General features: G+C 34.5%; 1 protein-coding gene across 8 annotated transcripts in view; it reads left to right on the top strand.

The window, feature by feature from the left end:
- The window catches only part of PAPOLA (poly(A) polymerase alpha), a 60,753-nt gene that overhangs the window by 30,226 nt on the left and 7,603 nt on the right, over positions 1-22,924 (top strand). For 3 of the 8 annotated variants that reach the window (XM_079908171.1, XM_079908173.1, XM_079908178.1), the window contains 10 exons: positions 290-410; positions 1,368-1,452; positions 6,022-6,075; positions 6,613-6,732; positions 8,021-8,130; positions 11,415-11,536; positions 14,961-15,103; positions 17,195-17,295; positions 17,509-17,729; positions 21,673-21,735. In XM_079908171.1, the coding sequence (XP_079764297.1) occupies positions 290-410; positions 1,368-1,452; positions 6,022-6,075; positions 6,613-6,732; positions 8,021-8,130; positions 11,415-11,536; positions 14,961-15,103; positions 17,195-17,295; positions 17,509-17,729; positions 21,673-21,735 (1,140 nt within the window). The remainder of the gene's footprint in view (positions 1-289; positions 411-1,367; positions 1,453-6,021; positions 6,076-6,612; positions 6,733-8,020; positions 8,131-11,414; positions 11,537-14,960; positions 15,104-17,194; positions 17,296-17,508; positions 17,730-21,672; positions 21,736-22,924) is intronic. The other 5 variants (XM_079908177.1, XM_079908175.1, XM_079908176.1 and 2 more) reach the window with 3 other exon arrangements.

Genomic DNA, 22,924 nt, shown 5'->3' with positions numbered 1-22,924 from the left:
ATCAGTAGATGCCCAATTAGAACCTTTTTTTGCTTGACAGGCACACTATTTCTAGTAAGATTGCCAAAACAGTCATGCCCAAATGATTGAAACAAAACATTAGACCAAATCACAGATTCTGTAAAGAATTCCTGTAAAAACAGTGTCTCTCTACATGGTTTTTCTTTCTCAACTCCAGCTGTGAAATGAAATAAAATTTAATCATTGGTTCAGTTTAACAAGGGGTAAAAAGTCCAAGTATCTGTTGCATATGTACTTGAAGAAACTGATTGGCTGTTGTTGTATGTAGGTAAACCCCAGTGATAGGTACCATCTTATGCCTATAATTACACCAGCATACCCACAACAGAACTCCACGTACAATGTGTCCGTTTCAACACGGATGGTCATGGTTGAGGAGTTTAAACAAGGTAAGTGTTTATCCTTATGCTCTCCTTTATACACAAAGGATTTACATACCATTGTACACCCCGTAGTCGGGTATTCAATTAAATTGGAGAAAGCATTCACCGAAGTGGATTTTGGTGTTTATTTATTGATTACAGATTATATTTGAAAATTAACTTGGAAAACTCAGTTTAATTTCTTTTAAGCAATTTATATTTGATTATATATTGGAAGATGAACCAAAATTGAAAATTGTATCCTTAGCTGGGCCTTTATGGTTTAGTTCCATACTATTGCCATGTGAAATTTTAAATGATGTCATAGTTTCTCTCTAGTGGGTGACATGAGAGGCTTTTAGCAGGCAGTATACTTGAAAAGAGCTTTGAGCAGGATTTTGACCAAACTGCCTACTGTTTTGGAATAACCTCTAAACTTCTGAATCCCAGTAGTACTGCTAATTTGAAGGAGTAGCTATTGCTAAATGGTCTTTAAGGGGAGTAGCTAGAACTGGATTGTTTAATTTGACACAAGTCAAGGAAGTAGAATCAGCTGTATGACTGCCAGCGTCAAACTCAGAAGTGTGAAGTTCTTTTCTGTAGTCTGCAGGGGCTCTTCATGGGAAGATGTCGCTGTCCTTCTATGGGAAACTTGTTTTTTAGAAAGGCAGGAAGCAAAGCTTATGGGAAAGTTTTCTTTCTTGGGTAACTCCAGTGCTTCAGTTTTAGGAGAGAGTCATTCTATGAGCATGGCATTTTAGAGTAATGGCAATTTGCCAGAAAACTGGATCTGAAAGGAGCCCTCCAGGTTTTTTGAAAAGAGTGTATGTAAGAATCTGTATGCTCTAGAGTCATAGACTAAACTTGCTATGTTAAAATTATGATTTTAGGAATATAGTGAATGCATGTGGTATATTTAAGATCTTTAAAATTACAGATTCTTAGACTGAAGCATGCAAACATTTTAATATGTTTTTAATTTAGGTCTTGCTATCACAGATGAAATTTTGCTGAGTAAGGCAGAGTGGTCCAAACTTTTTGAAGCTCCAAACTTCTTTCAAAAGTACAAGTATGTATTTTAAGGCATGTCGGACATGTTGCTCTCTTAAGTAATGGTTTAATGGTAGCATACGTGACATCTCTTTTTGCTAGACTAATGTAGTCTTGAATTTTCCTTTAAACATCTTCTATACAAGTTTTCTTCCTGTCACAAAGGGCATACTGTTTTTAGTAAACCCCTTATTATTTCTTTATCAAGGTAAAGTGTAGTCCATACAGTTTTGCTGCCTGATGTAACCGAATTTCTACACTTGTAGCAACATCAGTTCTGAAGGCTTGTTAGTCATCCCCAAAACTCTAACTCTGTATACCTTGGCAAAGGAGTGAACTGTTAAAATCTGTAGTTAATGGTGTCTGTTAAGTAACCATTTTCAGCCAGTTCTGGAAACTTATTTATCATTAAGATTCTCTATAACATAGGCAAAGCTAATAAAATGTCAGTGTATGTAGTCAGTAAAATGTTTTCAGTAGTTACAGCACATGATTGGCCTACCATTTCCCCCTAATGTTAATAAATCCCCTTCAAATATTTCTACAGATAATTTTCATGGAATCTCAGTGGGTGTAATATTTTTTTACTAATGGTTTTAGTATAATGGTTTAATACCGTAGTACAGGTTAATAGCCTGATTGTGTTGGTTTTGATGAAAACTGTAAGTTATAATAAATCTTACTTTTAAAAAAATGGACTTGCACTTTTATTTGCCCTGAGCTGAAAACTTGCCAAAGTCCCACTTAAAAAAATTTTTTTTCTTTAATGCTTGAAATTTTCCTGACCATTTGATCTTGTGTTGGATTGTGTTTTGTAATAATCTAAGCAAGATTGCTCTATGCTATTTCCCCAATTAAAAACAAGAATGATGACCTTCATGATGTCTCTGTGTTTTGTTTCTGTATCTTTTGCATGAAAAAGCAATAATGGAGCCAGCTTAATTGTTGTGTTCTGGGAGCACTGCATTGTCAGTAAAAATTTAAATAGCATAACATTGAATGTTCTTGTTTATTACTTATTCCCCATAAGTTGTGCTTTTCCATTTGGCAGATAATTTTCCATTGTTTTTTATTTTAACCACTGTTGAGGAAGTACCTTTGAACTTTTAAACTAATAAATACATATTCTGATGCTTTAAAAACTACATCATGAAAGAGTACATGATTACTTGTAAGGAGAATAAAGAAATTGGTCTCATAGAAAAGTGCCAGCATCTCTTAATCCCCGAGAATCCAAGAGGAAGCTAGATAATTTTTCCTGTCTCACTTTCTTGTAGGAGTAAGAGGTGGGTAGAATGAAGTTCTTCTAAGTACCCACTTAACTGGTTTCTTTCACTTTAAGAAAGACTAGTGTTGAAATTGAAGAAACCTTGATAATGTCATCTATTTGAATCAATTTGTATTAACTAGAACTTGGAAGTTTTTTTTTTTTTTTTAAAGCTTGCTTAAATCTTTCTTTTGAAACTTTTAGGCTGTCCTTCAGTCTATGCCAAATAGTACATATAAGGTCTTCAGTTGACTGATGAAAAGATTTATAGATTACTGTCTTTACTGAATTCTCTTGAAACAATCAAATTATTTTAGGTTATTAAAAACAACTTTAAACATAATTAGATATGAGGATGTAGCAACAAATAGAGGAAATTATATCAGGAAAATTTAAATTTCAGCTGTGACTCCTGCGAAAAAGGATTTGAAAACGTGACAACAATGAGCTAATTTTACCTATACCAAATTCTACTTATGTTTTTAACTTATTTCAAAAATTTTTCCTGTTAAAGAATTAGTGATTGCTATCATTATACTGAAGTATTCCCAGATTTGAATTTTTCTTTTAACATACGAATTACCCCAAAGATTAGCTGTACAACTGAACTGAAATCCTTAGTTTTGCCTTGAGTCAGAGTTGGCTAAGCTTATTTCAAGTATATCCTGAAAGTATTGTGTTTGTTATGTGAAATATTTTAAGTCATATAGTATACCTGCCTGCCTTTCTTGGAAGGGAAGAATCCGTGAAGGAAATTTCAGTTGTCTTAGAAAGCAGACCATGTTTCAGAAGATATCAGTGTTCTTGTGAAGAAGGGAGAACACTGCCTTGTGAAATTTTATAGTTCTAAGAAAATATTTTTCATGTTTTACCTTTAATATATTCAAGCTCACATAAGTAAGTAACCAGAAGTAAAATAAATCATTATTGACGTAGGAAATGCGAATACTTATTTCAGATGTTCCATTTCCTTAGGAAACGAGGAAGCAAAGGTATTAGGGAAAAAAGCCAAATGTTCTCAGGAATAGGATTAATAATTTATAATTTCAAGGAGTATGTATGTATAGAATAATTTAACCTCATAATGTTTTAAAGGCTTTAAAAATAGTGAACTGTAATTCTTGGACCTGAGTTACTTGAAGATGGAATTGCAAGGATTTTTGTCTAAGATAATTAGATTTTCGGTGCACATATCTGAGCTGTTACCTACCCAGGGAAAAATATTAATGTGATGAAATGGCCAGGAAACCTACTTACAAAATGCTTTTTTGGAGTAAATATTTGTGAGGTAATAATAGCAACTAAATTAAGTGTTTTTAGAAGCTTTTAAAGAGGTTTTAATTCAACTGTGGTACATTTTTATAGTTAAATTTTTTTTATTGGAAACTGATAATCTTTAAATTTTGGGGAAAGTTAATCATTATTTAATTGGCTTCAGTGTTTCATGAAGGCATTTGAGTACCCGAAGCATGATAGTGGCACTGTAAAGTAGGGGATGGCGTTTTTTGCAGCAGCAACAAAATAGTCTAAATTTAGACCTATTTCTGCTTGGTCTCTGTGCTCTGATAGGTAACTTAAGAATTAATGACAGGTTATTTCTATTAAACATGATTACTGTATTTTGTCTCATTTCACATTTGCTTAAATTTGGCTGAGTGAAGGACATTTGACTTCACATACATACTTGCTAAACTGTTTAAAACTTTGAGCTTTATTTAAACAGGTGCCTTTATCATAAACGATGTGCAGAGTAGACACCCCCCCCCCCCTTTCCACTGGATTTCAGTAAGAACCAAAGTTGAACTCTAAGCTTTAAAACTTTAAACTTTGAATTACCAACAAGATTATGTTCAGATGGATTTTATATTTTGCATAAGTAGAGAACATTATATATCATTTAAGTTTTTGTTCAAGACTCAGGTGGTCATTAAGAGTATCCATTTCTCTAAAAGAGTGATTTAGAGACTTGAGTTTTGTCCTCATATTAGGTGAACCCAGACAGCTTTGCTGTTTTGAGTTTTTGTGTGCATGCCTGCTTTTTATACTTTGTCTTATCCTCTTATAAGTTGTTATACTTTAGTCAGAGTTTTTCTCCATCCCCTCTCCGCCCCCCCCCTTTTAAAATCTGTTGTCCATTTTCAAACTCCCAGGGAACTGGAAATCAGGTTACTGAGCTTATTAGGATTTTGTTTGATTTGTAAGAGAGTTTAGGGCCCCAAGAGCGTTTTCTGTATATGTAAAATGCATGAGCTTTTAGTGCTTTTATTAACTTTTATTTATTTGGGCTGTGTTTGTTCTGTATATTTGGTTTGCTCTAAATAATTGCTGAACAGATTAAACTGGTAAAGGAAACGAAGTATTGGTTGGTCTGTATGGATTTGGACTGCACATTTACTTTTCTGTCTACGTGTTTTCATATTTATGTATATTACCTCTGTTACCTTAAGTTTATAAATACTTGAAGTTAATTTAAAATTCTTAGTCATAATTCTGACTTTTCCACCTACTATCAGTTTGCTTTTTGAGGTAAAGTTTCTGGTGAGAAGTTTGATTTCTATCACTTCTAAAATGGATTTTGTAGAAAAGTATGTTGGATTGGACTTTTTTTTTTTTAGTCTTACGAAATTCTTCAGTTGTAAATAGTTTGTTTCAAAGAGATTTAAAATAGTCATGATGGTGTTTTTCTGAAATGAAAACTTGATTTTGCTCTAATTTGAATGGAATTGGATTCTGCATAGAAATCACATTTCTTTGTTGCTCTCACATTAATGATGTCTGCATCTTTGTTATAGAAACTCATACTGTTGCTTGAAAAAAATCATGAGGCCTAACTTAAGTATTCAGTTTAATTTTTGCTACCTTTGAATTAAAAAGCATGATGTGTTTGATACTATTTTTTAAGTTACTGATGTGTGTATATTTAGTGACCCTGTTTTTGTGGCTAAAGCCTTGGTGCTTTATTTCCATCAAAGCAATTTTGCTTTAATAGGTTATATTTTAGTGAGGTAGCTCTTTATAGAAAAAGCACTCCACCAGAATCATTGAACCAAGTTATCAGTTGATATTTAGTCATCGTTTTTGAATTAAGCTTCTTTTTGGGTAATTATTCATAAAATTACTATCTTTTTCAGAAGAATTAAACTTGCCAGTAGTTAGAAACTTGTGGAATTTAGCATTTATGATTTTATGTGCAAACTGAGATTGCAGTTCTCTCTTGCTAAATTGATCTGTAACTGTCAAAAAGCTTATTACATTATGGTGTTAATATCCAGCACAAAGCACTTAAATGAAATAAATAGCATGTTGTCTTTATCTTCAAAGGCATTATATTGTACTTCTAGCAAGTGCACCAACTGAAAAACAACGCCTAGAATGGTGAGTATAAGATTAGATTTTACAAAACAAAAAACAACAAAAACAAAACTTCAGAATGAATCAGATAGCCACAGCACACAGTAGGAGGTGGAAGTCCTTAAAACAGCACATTTGGTTTTGTTCATAAATGGAGCTTTACTACTTGTAATGGAAGTGTAGGAATTTGGAGATCCATATGTACAATTGTTTTTATTTGCCTTATAGAGATCCATGTATTATTTCTTAACTGTATATTTAAAGTGCTTTGTTTTAGTTTACTGATTTTTTTCTTTAAATATTTGTGGGGTTGTCTTTTGTAACCTTCCTGGCTTGAAATGTGGCTTGATTCTCTTCTTCCAGCAGTTTTCACTTCATTTTTGGGGTAGAACATAAGGCTTTCATTTTATCTATGGGAGTTTAGACAGTTGAACTGCCCTTATATGTGTGTTTTATGATCTTCATATTACAGCTTTACACAAACATACTTGATTTTCTGCATTTTATTTTATTTTTAAAATTAACCAGAATTTTCATTAATAATGAGTGACATTTGTTCAGGGTGGGCTTGGTGGAATCAAAAATCCGAATCCTGGTTGGAAGTTTGGAGAAGAATGAATTTATTACACTGGCTCATGTGAATCCCCAGTCATTTCCAGCACCCAAAGAAAATCCTGACAAGTAAGCAGTCCTCTAATTTAATCCAGTTTCCTCATCCCCTTTTCAACTTTTGCTCATGGAAGTTTTATAGGCAATTTTTATTAACTCAAGTTACTATTCTGTTGATTACATATGGGTCAGACCAAGTTGAAATTTATGGTTTAGGGTTTCCTGATCAGAAACACTGAAGAGAAACACTGTTTTTTTGCAAAAAATCACCCCTGAAATAAGTTGTAATGATGAGGTGCCTATTAACTAATTTGAGTTCAGATTCTGTAGGTCTGCACTTTAGCATTTCTGAACACACGTCCCCTTTTTTGTAGAGTGGTTTTCAGGATAGCTGCTATATCAAACATCGATCTTTGCTTTTTATCTTAATTTTTTGAAAAAGAAAACATGCTTTGATATGACCTTGCAAAAATTTGATTTGTGATAGGTTCTGGAACATTGAGAAGATATGTTATTAAAAGCTGCCTTGCCTTATTCTTTTAAGGATCTTTTTGTAGGTCAATTTCTGGTTTGATTGTTGCTGTGTTATTACCTATATGAAATTCTACTTTGCCTATAACCACTTGGTTTTATTTAGAGGGTGAGGGGAGTTTTAATAGTGAGCTTTTTCAAAAAAATGCAGTAGCATTAAAGATTGAACAATATTAGTGAATGGATCATTTAAGATTGTGCTGTAATAGAATAGCTATTTCTCTGATTCTACAGATTATTTCCTTTTGCATTCATGTAAAAGAGTTGGCATTTGAGCTTTTTATAAATTTTTTTGTTGCTGCGATCTTAATTATTAAAAGACTGATCCATTCAGTAGATATATCATTAAATGTTGAAAAGTAGCTGAATCACCCATTATTATTATGCTGTGGTCAGATTTCTGTACATGTGGCCTTTTCATTTGAGTTTAAAAGTTTAAGGAATGTATGTTAAGGTCTAGTTAAATTTTTATATCTACACTACTTTTCTTTGTTTCAAATTTTTGTAAAACATGTCATTCATTAGTATGAACATAATTTTTCTTTGCAGTGCCTTTGGTACTTAGGATTATCATTAAGAATATTGACTGTCAGTACATAGATAATGAAGAGTATATTTGTCCTAGGACTCCAGTTTTTTATATAGCAATAGGAATATAGAGGGCAGGTATGGAGGAGGAATTTGAGTTTTGATGCAGTTTGGTTTAGAACTTAGTTTGTTTATATATTTGTCTTCTGAGTATTTCCATGTATCTCAGGTTGTCAACCACATTGATAACTGTTTTCATGAAATCCTGATAAACTATAGTAATACGCTTCTTATTTTACAGGGAAGAATTTCGCACGATGTGGGTGATTGGGTTAGTGTTTAAAAAAACAGAAAACTCTGAAAATCTCAGTGTTGATCTCACCTACGATATTCAGTCTTTCACAGATACAGGTATATCTCTACTTAGATAATCAAAACATGTACTTGCATATTTGAATTTGTCTTCATGTGTACCATAGTGGAATTTGCAATAACTGTTAAAATTACTTGGGAATATTTTACAATGATCATCAAAATTACCTTAATATTTTTGAATTAGTTATTAGTTTCAGTCATGTCTAATATATAAATGATTTTTTTCCTCTTATGGTAGACCTAAAGTTAAATGGTTGAACCACTTTAATTTGCCCACGATTACTTATGAAATTAGAAACCACCTGAATATTTGATTGTCTTAAAAGACTGAATCTGTGTCTGATTGCCTTAATAATCTTGAACCTTAGAAATTTGTGAAGCTAAACTTCTGGTGACATGAGAAAATTTATCCTCTATGTCATTTATAGACTCAAATGTTAATTCATGGGTGGGAAATACAATGATGAAGGCTTCATTTTGGATTGACCTGTACCCTGAGATACAAGGTAGTATGTTTTAACTAAAGACCAGATGGTGGATATAGTTGACAGAAGCTAAGACTCTATGTAGATACGCAAATTTTCAAGGGAATGGTGAATGTACTTAGCGACAACGATGAATGTGCGTCTTCTTTAGGGACTAATTATTTTTTCTTTCGTACATCTCTCCTTTCCATTTAAAAAAATTTTAGTGTGTGTTTTTCTCACCTGTCCACAATAAGGAGTCTTCACCTAAGGACATTCAGACGTAACAGTAAAAGTTTTTTTACCTCCTTGGAGAAGGAGAGACAAAAATCGGTACATTTTTTAAAAATGTCAGTATCATACAGTAAATGTAAAGGAGAAATAAAAGCAAAAGAATGTATTTCAGTATGTAAATGCTTAGGTACAGTGACTAGAAGACATACCTAAGTAGGTAATTGCAGCCATATGAAGAATCACTAGCAGTGTGGTAGCTGAATTCCTATGATACAGGTGTTACCTGTTGTGATTCAGAGACCATCAGCAGCATTGCCATTGGTGACATGAATTTTCCTAGAAAATTCAGCTTAAAAATACTTTGTTTTTATGTAAAATTGAGTTGAGTTCTTATTCAAATAATTGATAAAGTAGGTTTTTCATCTTTAGGAATGTAAGTAGGACGTGGTACAGCGCATTGCAAAGAACTGTCCACGTTCAAGGATATTTAGTGTCCCTATCATGTAGTAGCCCTTAACCATTATGACAACAAAAGCACTTATACATATTTTATAGGATGTGATTTGGAGTGTGAAAACTCCACTTGCTGAACACCAGAGTAGCGGTTTTTTCCAAAGTAAAAATTCTGATGTCAACTTAAACTATTTATGAACTAACAAATCATGTAGAGATATTTAGACTAGAAAATTTGTTTTGGACATTATACCTAATTGAACTGCTTATCAAAGATTGTGCTAATGAACCATCAAGATTTTAAAGCAACTTTCAGATATTTGGGGAAGGAAATATTTAGTTGCCCTGTATCTTGAAACATTTTAATGGAATACTTTGTGGGATTTTCTAATAAAACATATTTAACATGTTGAAAACTCAAAGTTCTTACTCCCGGTCTCCTCTAGCTTCTCTTCAAATCTTCTTGATCTCAGGCAGTGACAGCTGTGTCCTTGTAGTTGCTCAAGCTAGAAGTCTTGCAGTCTTCCTTGAATCCTGTTTTCCCCATACTTGGTATTAATCTATTAAAAAATCCTCCTGTCCCTACTTTCAGAGTATGTTGAGATTTCTGCTACCAATTGCTGTTTATACCCCTAGTCCAAGCCACTTATCACTGGTCTTTTGGATTACTGTCATTTAGTTTTCTTGTTCTGCCTTCAGCTGTTCTTAGTCAGCATCCAAAATGACATTAAGCCAAATCATGTCTCACCTGCTTAAAACCTATAATGGCTACCCATCTCACTCTGGATCAGTCCAGATCTTTACTGTGGTTTGCAAGCCTTTATGGGATCTAGTCGTCTTATTATGTCTCTGACCTCATTTCTTATATTGATAATAAGAAATATATAGACATATATAAAACTTAATAAGTTCAGAATCCTTTATCCATATGTCTTGAGGCCAGTAAGGTAACAAAGTTAGTAAATAATATTCCCAGTGGGGTCTGGAGTGACATTTGGTAGTCAAAGGCCGTAACATTTCTGTAAGATATTTACATAAGGTATAGGTAGAGAGATTAAATAGCTACAAATAGTTCAAATCAGGGTTTGTTGCCAGTTGAGGTTTGGTGCCAGTCTTAGGAAAAACTTCTATTTTGGGGAGCTTTTGGGATTTTACAACTGCAGATAAGGGATTATGGATCTTCTACTTTCCCTTCTCCCCGTGGCCTTTTTGTTGCTCCTCAAACATCCCAGGCATGCTTGGGACCTTTTGCCCTTGATGTTTGCTCTTCCTAGAGTAGATTCCACCAGGTATTCACAGTTTATTTACTCACTTTAATTTGAGTCTTCACTCAATTGTAATCTCAGTTTCCAGGCTGAGCTTCCTGTCGTCTTCCCTACTCAAATTTTTTCTCCATAGCTCTTATCACCGATCTGATATGAAATATATTTTACCTTTTTTTCTGTTGTGTTTCTCCCCTAGAATGTGGACTCTGAAGTTTTTGATCTCTTATTTCCTGCTATATCCCCCACGTCTAGAACATGTGATACAGTATAGGTGCCCAGTGAATCGTTTTATGACTGAGTGAATGAAATTTTCCACTTTGTTGTTTTGCTGTGGTTGTTACATACTCGAGCTAGAATTTTAAATTATACTGGTAGCATATATAAGTATGAATTTAAGAAACCCCTTTTGTCCAGTTCTGTCATTTCTTTTTTTTTTTTTTTTTTTTTTGGTACGCGGGCCTCTCACTGTTGTGGCCTCTGCCATTGCGGAGCACAGGCTCCGGACGCACAGGCTCAGCGGCCATGGCTCACGGGCCCAGCCACTCCGCGGCATGTGGGATCTTCCCGGACCGGGGCACGAACCCGTGTTCCCTGCATTGGCAGGCGGACTCTCAGCCACTGCGCCACCAGGGAAGCCCTCCAGTTCTGTCATTTCTTAAGGAGTTAACTCTTTTATTACTTCAAGAGTTTTTACACTGGAAGAATTAATATACTATGTGTTCTTATTCATTATGTACACCTGGTGGTAAGAGACACTTGTGAGATAGGTTTTGACCTGATAATTTTATAGATAGGCAATATTGATGGAAAACGGATCCATACTTTAGAATAGCTTCTCCTGGGTTAGTTTAACTGCCTTTATGAAGATGTTTCTATTTCTTGTAACAATTTCCTAATTGTACAGTTTATAGGCAAGCAATAAACAGCAAGATGTTTGAGGTTGACATGAAAATTGCTGCAATGCATGTAAGAAGAAAGCAACTCCATCAACTACTGCCTAATCATGTGCTTCAGAAAAAGAAAAAGGTAAATTGAGAAAGTACTTTAAAAAGCATTACTAACATAATGTTTTATGTATCCAGCCTATCAATATTTCAGAATTTAGGCTGAGTTAATAAGTCATATTTGAAATAGATCACAGCATTTTGAAAACCTATTACATGGAGAAATTCCATTATGTGAAACCTTGCTCCTAATCAGGTTTCTTGCACACACTTCCTTCAGACTTCAGATTAGTGGCAATGCTTCATATCCTTAATTTATATATATTTATATTCTCTTTTCAATGTCTCTTATTGGTATCCATTTAATAGCCCACATCAGTATGTAATTTCCTTTCCTTTTAAAGGTAAAGAGAGTTAAATTAGGTAATATGTGGATCAAGTAAGTTGTGTGACTTTTTAAATGAAAATCATTTTAGTTTCATAAGGATTATACACGTATATTATTTAAAAATTAAAAGTTATTGGCTATAAGATCACTGACAGTGGTAACCTCAAGTATGATGTTCTGGTGTTGATGCTTCCTGTTGTATAACTTATTAGCCATGATTTTCTTATTTGGACTTTTAAATTTGAAATTGTATTGAAATTTTAGTGCAGAAATAAATAATAAAAATAATATTTTTACTTTAAGTGGTTTCAAAAGTGGCTTATTCTTTATAACTTTAAAAAATTATTTCTTTTATTTATTTATTTTTGGCTGCATTGGGTCTTTGTTGCTCTGCGTGGGCTTTCTCTAGTTGTGGTGAGCAAGGGCTGCTCTTTGTTGCGGTGCACGGGTTTCTCATTGCTGTGGCTTCTCTTGTTGCAGAGCACGGGCTCTAGGAGCCTGGGCTTCAGGAGTTGTGGCTCACGGGCTCTGGAGTGCAGGCTCAGTAGTTGTGGCGTATGGGCTTAGTTGCTCCGTGGCATGTGGGATCTTCCCGGACCAGGGCTTGAACCTGAAAAAGTGGCTTATTCTTAAAATGGAATACTTAGATCAGTGAAAATACATGAGTTAGAGATACATATATGAATGTATTGGGTTAAAAAGTACAGATAGGACTTCCCTGGTGGCGAAGTGGTTGAGAGTCCGCCTGCCGTTGCAGGGGACACGGGTTTGTGCCCCAGTCTGGGAAGTTCCCACATGCCGTGGAGTGGCTAGGCCCGTGAGCCATGGCCGCTGAGCCTGCGCGTCCAAAGCCTGTTGCTCCGCAACGGGAGAGGCCACAACAGTGAGAGGCCCGCGTACCGCGAAAAAAAAAAAAAGTACAGATAAATATATATCATTTGATACTTTTATATAAAGTTTACAATATATCTTTTAAGATAGAATATGAAATACAAGTATGCATTAGAGCATGAAAACTGCTGCATTCTGTGATGATGGTTCATTATCTGGGGCTGGGATTGGGAGGAGAGGAATGAAGTTAATATAACTTCATAATGTTTTGTTTCTTAAAACATAGAATATATTATGATACAAAAGTAGCTAAATCAAGGGCAAGGATTTTGCAGTAGACTACCTGGTTCAGGTTCAGGTTCCATTGCATCCTAGCTGTGAGACTTTGGCAAGTTGTATTACAAATACCATGTTCTTGATTTGCCTTAAAATCACAATTCTAATTTTACCTACCTCGTTATGTATTTTGTGAGGTTAAAATGAGCCAGTGCCTGTAAGAGGTAGTTTAGATGGGTGCCTGGCACACACTAAATGCTCTTTTCTTTGCACTCTTATTAATAGTTTCCTTTTATTAACTGCTATTTGCAAAGCACTGTACCAGTAAAGAAGATGGATATTCTATATTTAATGATACAGTAACCTGTAGCTATTGTCTCTATTATAGAAGAAACAGAGTGATTCAAATATTTGCCCAGGGTCATGTACTATGAGATGTGAATTGGACCTAAGTCTGCATGCAAAGAATGTGTGTTTATTTCTCTGTCGTATGTTCTGTCTTTGTTTGTCTTTATTAGAAAGTTTGATAGAATATTTATGATTTTGTGGCATTGAAGTCTCTTGTGCCAAACTTGATACAGACACAGAGGCAAAGCAAAGCAGCTTGAAGGTTATGTGTTCAGACGAACCAGTTAAAACCTTCATGTTCACTGATCATCCCCAACACTGGCTTGTTACTTCACAGGTTATTTTTTGATCACCTGGTCAGGCAGGTAACTATGTGAAATGGAGTATAATTTACTCACTGAACAAATTTTTTGTCTGGTGGGGAGAGAGAGTGGTAGCTTTTTGCATAGGAAAGATGCTTATTTTACAATATTAAGAAAACTGGTTTTACAGCTGACTTCATAGACGAAAGGCATTCCTTTCTCTCCTCTCCCTTCTCCCAAATCTCATCTTCCCCATTTGATTAATATTGATTTATGTACACAGGTGGTGTCTCTGTAGTGCTAACTCAAAGATTTAGATTATCTTGTCATTTGGGGAATTGGAGTGTGGGTGTATACATGCACGCACACACACACACACACACACACACACACACACATATGGGGTATGGGTTTTTATTAATAATGCAAATTATTTCCATTAAAATGTTTTTGTAGGTAAGCGAACACTTGAAACTAAAAGTGTTCTGGAAAAAAAAGCTGAAGAGATCAATTTGATGTTATAATAGCATTGATTGCAAAAACAGAAACTTTGGTCAATTTAGAAATCAACTTTTATCCCATAGCACCATTTATAGTTTTTTAGCTTTTGGTTTTTCCTGCACCATGTAGCTGTTTTTGAGTGCTTTGATTTTTAAGAAGCAGGACCAACATTAGGATTTATATGTGGTCATGAAGTTTAGTTTTCAGAAAATTAGTTTTGCTTTTATTCTAACAGGATAGTTAACACTATTAAATGTACCATGTTAAAATCCTAAGTTGCAGATAGAGCACTGGAAATCTCTTGCTTTTGAGAGACTCATACAAATAGCTAGGAGTGGCACTAAATTGTACCTACGTGATAGTTTTTTTAGAAATTACACATTTTTATCTTCATTGTAAAACAATTTGAAATCTATAAACAAAAAGTTACTTCTAATCCGACTGGCCAGAGGTACTCATTGTTACTATCGTGTTTTACCATTGACTTTTTTTCTAATATATATGTGAGTGTGTGTATGTATTAATAGTCCTCTGATTTAAGATACATGTGTTTTCATATTAAAGTGCTTTTTAATTTGCAGTGTATTTTACATTCAGTGTGCAGGTTTATTATAGCATTTTTTTCTCGCTTTTTCTCCCACTGAAGAACTGTAGTTAAGTTGAGCATCCTTAGAAGTCAGGAAGTATGTGTGTCCCAGCTCTTCACCTTTTATAGTCAGCATGACACTTCTGATTATCATAAACATATTGATTTGTGCTCTTTAGTAGAAATCATTTATCAGTTAAGTAAAAGATGTTTATGTTTTAAAAGGTCTAGATAAAATAAAGGTATATTTGATTAAATATTTTATTAATTGCAGCATTCAACAGAAGGTGTCAGGTTGACACCTCTGAATGACAGCAGCCTCGACTTGTCTATGGACAGTGATAACAGCATGTCTGTGCCTTCACCTACCAGTGCTATGAAGACCAGTCCATTGAACAGTTCTGGCAGCTCTCAGGGGTAAGGAAAAAGGGAAAGGAAGTGGAGTGACTGTTTAAATAACCCCTCCAGTTTCATATGTTGAAATACCTACTGCCTGTGGTGAACTGTATGGTGTGCTAAGGAGAACCAGACAAGAGGGACAAGATCACGTTTCTGTCCTGGAGATGCTTATTACCTGTGTAGCAGGGGGAAAATATCTATGAAAAATATTAGGGGTCTTCTAAAGAAGGTGAGATTTATGTGGGCTGGTTTTAGTGGAAATTTCTTTTGAAGAATTAAGTGTCTTTTCAGGAACATTTAAAGCAGCTAAACATTTTTATTTCAAAAGAAAAACATGGCCTGTGTTGGCAAAAATTAAAACACAAAAAGCCATATTTAACTTCCATAAATCCTTATAGTGTTATCATTGCAGATTTATTTTTTAATGGATATACTACTGTATTTTCAAAGGGAGCTGTTTATTATAGATTCTGGTGGTACTGCTGTTATTTTAAATTGTGACGGTTATGCCCATCCCTTTGTTCAATGAGTTGACACTTAAACCATGAACACTTTTATGAATGCATGTTATATTTTAATGTTTTGAAAAAAGCAGTTTTAAAAATTGGATTGTTAAAGTATAACCAATGGCAAAGATGAAGGTTGGGATGAATCTTTGGATTCGTATGAAATAGAACATGCCGAGGTGCAGTAGATGATGAATTTAGTTTTATTCTCTTGGACTTTGAATGTGTGATATGTTTTTAGACCAGTCATATGTAACCCGAAGACTTTAGGCATCAACGTGGCCCCTAAATCTTGTAGTTTTAAAACAATTCTTCATTTGTACAGCATTAGCTTCCAGATTTTTATTTTTAATGGTTTCATCATCTTTTTTTTGAGTGAAGCAAAAATTTTAACAAGAATTTTGGGAGTTATATAAAAGCCTTTCTGTACTTTTGAGTTTGTGCACATGAATGTAAAATAGATGTGTATTTGCTCAACAAATACTGAGTATTTATTATGTACTAGCCGCTTTGCTATTTCAGGTTTTCTCCTGAATCTGTGGTGGTTCTCTGACCAGTTCTTCTTTTCTGTTTAATCGTTAGATGTTTGTGCCTTTCGGGGCTCTCTCGTTAGTCCTTTATGCCTTCTTTGTATTATTGGGGGTGTGGCATCACCCACTCTCTTGACCTCATTTACTTCCATATAGCAGTGAGCTCCAAAGCTCTGTGGAGCTTTGTGAATGTCATGTATGCACCAAAAATCTAAGTCCTCTAGCTTTGCCCACCTTTTCATGGCATCATCATTCAACAGTTGGGAGTTGAATAAGCTGTAGTTGAAGGAGACTGAATAACCACAGAGGACTTTTCGCTTTTTTCTTTCAGGAGATAATAAAAATGAGATTATTTAAACGCTAATGTATAGGATTTATTTGAGACAGAAAAGTTGAATGGATAGGACAGTGAAGGAGGGGTGATTTGAGTTTCCTGAGATGACAGGAGTGAGTGGGATCCAGAACATTGAAGGAGGGATTGGATTTTGAGATCCTTTGTTGTTTATATGGGCCACTGGATGGGCTTTTAGGGTTTCATGAACCTTTACGTTTTGTATGCAGAAACTTATTTCTAATTCTCAGACCATTTTCTTCTTTACAGATTTTGATCGTATTTTCTTATACCCCAAATCATTTAAGTCAGTTACCCCAAGTCAAATAAGAACAGATTTTTTTTAGCTGTTCTGTCAAATACGTTAGTCACTAGCCACATGCGGCAGTTTAAACTTAATTAATATTAAATGAAATTAAACATTCCATTTCCCACTAGTTCTGTTTCAAGTGTAGAGTAGCTACATCGATATAGTGGCCACCATATTGGGTAGCGTAGGTACATAGGTCATAGTTATAGGAAGTTCTGTTGACTAGCACTGCTTTAGAATGTTTCTGTGTTTTTGATTGTTGATTATATTTTATGAAATAAAGTTAGTTACTGATGTATATATACGTATGAGAAGTAAAACTAAAGAATCATTTACTTTAGAGAATAACTTCTGCACATACTACATTTTATTATTGAATTTTATACATCTCTCTTTGCTTTTTTCACTTTTTAATTTTTTCCCCGTTTTTAGCAGAAACAGTCCTGCTCCAGCTGTAACAGCAGCATCTGTGACCAACATACAGGCTACTGAAGTTTCTGTGCCACAAGTAAATTCCAGTGAAAGCTCAGGGGGTAAGGAGATTGACAGATTTGAAAATACTTGCATTATATTTGGTTTTCGCCTTCATTTTGAAAGATGGCTTCGTTAGTTAAGTAGCTTGAATTCAGTTTTTTAATACCATTTTATTATTTACCTGTAAACTTATGAATAAAATAAAAAAGCTTTACTTGTAACTTGATGTTGATATGATTTAACTTTTATGTATTTATGTACTTACTACTTAGGTACATCGAGTGAAAGCATTCCTCAAACTGCCACACAACCAGCCATTTCGTCACCACCAAAGCCTACGGTCTCCAGAGTTGTTTCTTCAACACGTCTGGTAAACCCACCACCAAGACCTTCAGGAAATGCAGCAACAAAGACACCTAATCCTATAGTAGGAGTCAAGAGGACATCCTCACCTCATAAAGAGGAGAGTCCCAAGAAAACCAAAACAGAAGAGGTATCTATATGTTAGTTAGCCATGGGAATACCACCTTACCTGTTTTAAAATCCAGTGGAAGAAAACCTTTGTGAGCCCAAGTTGAGAGGCAGCATGGAGGAAAGCTTTTAGATTATTTTTAGGTAGTGCTTTAGTGCCAGAGTTCTTTTCACCCTTTTCTACTCTTTTCAGTGTCTAACTCTTTCATAAAGCTGTGTTTCTTGTTTAAATTTCTGTAGCATGTCTAGGCTGTAACACAACTTAGCATGGATTTACATCTCATCTTAATTTATTATTCTCTCATAACTGTATGTTTCATGTGTACCAATTCTTTGGTGGCCCCTTTGGACACAGTTTTCTGCTTCTTTGATCCAGGTGGAGTTTTGGAGCCTCTACACTGTACTTGATATTACGGGGTCACTGAATATGAGAGGTTCTCAGGGAATTCTTATTGAATGACTGACCATAAGCTGCGAAGTCAGATTAGTTTTGGTACCTTGAATGATTGTGTCCTCCAGCCCTTCAGGAAATTTTCTAACAATACTTCCACTTTTTATAGTAGCTGGTTTACCTTGTCAAAGTCTCAGATAGTTTTAGGAAAACCATTAAAAGTGTACACTGATTTTGATGTTTGTGTTAAAATAGAAGTAGCCTTATAACACACTTTCATTGTTCCCTGGAGTCACTCTCATTGTGTTTTTCTATTAATTAAACTTTCACCATTGTCCAAGAGATGATAGCCCAAAAAACACCAATTTTGTTGTGATTTTTGGTTGATAATTTTTTATTTAGGAATTTGTGCGTTACATGAAGGTTTCTTTAGTATGGTGGAAAAAACTAGGTATCTTATGCAGTGTTTTGATTTTTAATAGTGAAAGATTATTGTCTTTATAAGTATTACTCCTAGCTTATTCTGAATCCTTTTGTTTTACATTTTTGGAAACAGTCACTGTTAACCACACATGAATAATTTAATGAATTTTGTCACTCTGATGATGCTAAATGCAAATGAAAAATGGGCATAGTATATCATATCTTACACCGTGTATTCTGAAATACATTTGTCTCTGTAATTATCTCTTAAGGCAGTGATTTTCAACCACAGTTGTACATCAGAATTAGTTTTTCAGGGTTTGTTGTTTTGTTTTTCTTTTGTTTTTGTTTTTGTTTTTTGCGGTACACGGGCCTCTCACTGTTGTGGCCTCTCCCGTTGCGGAGCACAGGCTCCGGACGCGCAGGCCCAGCGGCCATGGCTCACGGGCCCAGCCGCTCCGCGGCATGTGAGATCTTCCCTGACCGGGGCACGAACCCGTGTCCCCTGCATTGGCAGGTGGATTCTCAACCACTGCACCACCAGGGAAGCCCTTGTTTTTGTTTTATAAAATACAGATTTTAGGGCCTCCTCCAGATACACTGAATCAGACTCTCCAGGCCTAGTAATCTTTTATTAAAAGCCCCCATTCTACATGATTGTGTTGTACAGCAACCTAAGAATGTAGTTTTGGTGTAATGCCACTTTCTGTTTATTGATATTTGTTGGGAGTTGTCAGAGCATTTCAGAATTCACGTTTCTTTTTGCCTTAGTAAGGTATATGTAAGCATAACTCTAGATACCTGTCATTCTGTTTCCTTAATGTTAATGGCTTCATTCCTTACCCTGTGAGAGTTCCAAAATATATATCAGTACAATGCTTATAATTTCGTTAGCACTTACCTTGGTAGAAAACACTCATGTTTCATGTCTAGTTTAGAGAGGCAATAGGAATATAGGATTTTTTAATTTAGTACAGAAAAATTTAAATATACACAAGAGAATCATTTCATGTACCCATGTACCCATCATGCAATTTCAGGTGTAGTGAATTCAGCCACTATACCCTTAATTATTTTTCCTTTCCATTTTCCCTGTACTTGCATTATTTAGATGCAAAATCCAGACTTCAGTCATATCATTTCCTTAGTATTTTTAAAATCGTGTATCTAAAAGATAATAATTACAAAGAGAAAAGAATAAACAAAGTAAACCCACCTAAAAAAGTGAACAATTCATTAATATCAAATATCTAGTCGGGGCTCAAATGTCCCTGATTATGTCATTGCTTTTTTTTTTTTAATAGTTTTTATTTGTTCAAATCTGTAAGTAAATTAAGATCCTTGATTCATGTTTCTTAAGTATCTTTAAAAATACAGGTTCATCACTCCCCGCCCCCTGCCCCCAGCAATCTTCTGTGCTTTGTGTTTTCTCACAGTTTGAGTCCTGCTTATGGCAGCTCCATGGTTGACTAACAAAAGTAGCATTTTAAGATATGTAAGGGATCTTAGGACTTCAGGTTATCTCATAGACTAATCTCGTTTCCCAGAAGAACTGGAGGTTCAATAGCTTTCCTGTTTACAAAGCTAATTAAAGTCAGAGCCAGGATTAGAACCCAGGCCTAAATCTCATGGTGCTAAAGCTGAAGAAGATTATTACAAATATTCTGATTTTGAAGGCCTCCTACTGGGTCGTTCATTCTCCGTTAATGAGTATTTGGTATTAGAAATTCTAGTAAACCAGAAAGAAACACTGGTCCTACTCAATTAATAATATACTAACATGTATACAGATAGGAGAGTTTCAGGTATTGTCAACTACTTTAGTTCTACTTAATTTTTATCACATACTAAAGCTTTTCAAATACATATAGATGGTAGAAATGTAAAATAAAAATAGAAAAAAAGTTTGCCTTGTCACCTGAATTATATGGCTAAATGATGTTATATGTATATATATATATTTAAAGTTATGGAATATTTCAAACATGTACAAAATTGTAATGAACAAGTTATATTTACATCACTTAGCTTTAATGGTTAACAACTCAAGGCCAGTCTTCTTTCATCTGTAAATCTATTCCCTTTCCCATTGTTATGAAGCAAATCCCAGGCATGTCATTTCAGCCATAAATATTTCAAAAACACATCTACAGTATATTATCACCATATATATTTGTGTGTGATATATATATCGGTACCTATACTGATCGGTGTATGTATACACCGATCAGTATATGTACCGATACTAATAATGATTGCATAGTGTCACATATCCAGTCGGTACTGAAATTTGCCCAGTTGTAACTTACGTTACTATTTTTTAAGTTTGTATGTTTGCAGGATACAAATAAAGTTCTTATGGGAATTGGTTGATATTGGTGTTAAATCTTTTCTACTCTGTAGGTTAGCCGTGGTTTCTATGTCTTGTTTTAAAGCCACATTTAAAATTAAATTTTAGTTCTACCTAGTAAAGAGAGCAGAGAAATTAGTGCCGAAATTGTTTTTCTTAAGAAAGTGATGTTTATTGCAAGTCACTGCAGGAATGGGAAAGTATAACCATTTTTGGTTTCCCATTTTCCCTCTTTACCAAAAAAATACGTTGTTTGTTTTAAACAGCATTATAATAAATCAAAAAAATAAGACCTGAGGAGAACATTTTTCAGACCTCCTTCAGGATGTTAATAAGACATACTAAGCCAGGGGGATTCTATGGTTAAGTTTAGGAAAGTTAAAAGATTCTTTCTAGAACTTCTCAGAACCTTTTATGTGCTAATGTGTGTGAATCTCCCAGAAAGGGGGTGATAGTATTCCAAGTTCCTAAGTTGTTTGATTAAGGAACTCTTTTTTTTCTCTTCCTTACAAAAAATATTTTATGAACTTAGTGGTTTGGGGAATATACTTCAGGTGGTGATGATCAACAATAACAGTTTTCCTCGTGTTCTTTTTTAAAATTTTGGTAGAAAGTGAAGCCAAATTGGTTAAAATGAAAAAAAAAATTTAAGTGAACCAGTAACCTATTTTAAGGACATACTTGATCGATCTTACAGGTTAATTATTTTTATACTTTAAAAAATTTTATAAATTAAAGCATTGATTGGCAAATAATCTAAATTTTCATTTTAGAGAATAAAGCTTTTTTTTTTAAAAACAGGATGAAACAAGTGAAGATGCTAACTGTCTTGCTTTGAGTGGACATGATAAAACAGAAACAAAGGTATACTAATTTAGCCTTGGAATACATACACAATTAAGAGTACAGAGATGTGATAGAAATGTCTATAACATTGCACTGTATTTCGTTCTATAGGTTTTAGGTTTTCAGTATTGTTTTTAGAGAAGTGTTTGTCCCTTTTTAGTGTTAATGTGTAGCACTGAAATTTAATTCCTCAAGTGTATGAGGTCCTACTAGATGCGAGGTTATCTGGTGGATACCAAATGGGATAGAGTGATGAGTGAGATGTTCCTGTTTTCAATGGAACTTATATTTAAGTAGAGAAGATAAGGGGTAGAAGTGGTTAATTACGTTATCAGAGAAAAAGTAATTGAGGATGGTAGGGGTGGTGAGAGGCAAGACTGCAGAATTAGTAAAGGCTTCATAGAAGGAAGACATAGGATTTGGGGTAGTCCTTGAAGGATACAGAGGATTTGGGGTAGGACAGGATGAGAAGTTCATCTCACTATTGGGGTAAGAGTGTGGTATGTTTAGAGAACCAGTTTTTGGCACACAGTGCTGGCTAGAAGCTGTGGCGCAAGGGGCTTGAATCAAGGTAAATGGGGTAGGAAAGATTGGTTTAGCCAACGTATTAGACTTTGAACGTCATTTTTTCAGAAACTGAAATGTACTGAAGACTTCTAACTTTTTTGTCCTTGTTGTAGAAAAACTGGAAATCTTCCTCCTTTCCCCAAATTATCCTGATTTCCATGATAGATATTTTAGCAAGTATTCTTTTGGTGTCTTTATAGATTTTGTGTGTGCATATATATACCAGTGCGTTTTGCTTTCAAATCTTTATTCACTCTGTAAACCAAGAAAAATTGTTCATGCCATTGAATAATCGACAAATATTACTAATAGCTGCATGGAATGCTGTCTTAAGGCTGTTACCATATTTTATTCAACCAGTTCCCTATTGTTAGCAGTTGTTTCTGTTAAAAAAGGAAGTTGCCCTTTTCTACTGTAATGTTGGCTGTAGCTAAATACCTGCCATCCATTTATGTTTATTAGGATAAATTAATGAAAGAGGAATTACTGGGACAAATAGATGCTTTTAAAACTTAATATGTATTGCTAAGTTGTGCTTCAGAGAGACTGCAGTCTTCCATTTCTAGTACACTGTTTACCCTTTTCAATTTCATAGGAGAAATTTGGTATTTCATTGTATTATTATTATATAGTTTTATAG

The sequence above is a fragment of the Stenella coeruleoalba genome (assembly GCF_951394435.1).
Source record: "Stenella coeruleoalba genome assembly, chromosome: 2".
NCBI classification, from domain to species: domain Eukaryota; kingdom Metazoa; phylum Chordata; class Mammalia; order Artiodactyla; family Delphinidae; genus Stenella; species Stenella coeruleoalba.
This window is presented reverse-complemented; position numbering and strand designations above follow the sequence as displayed.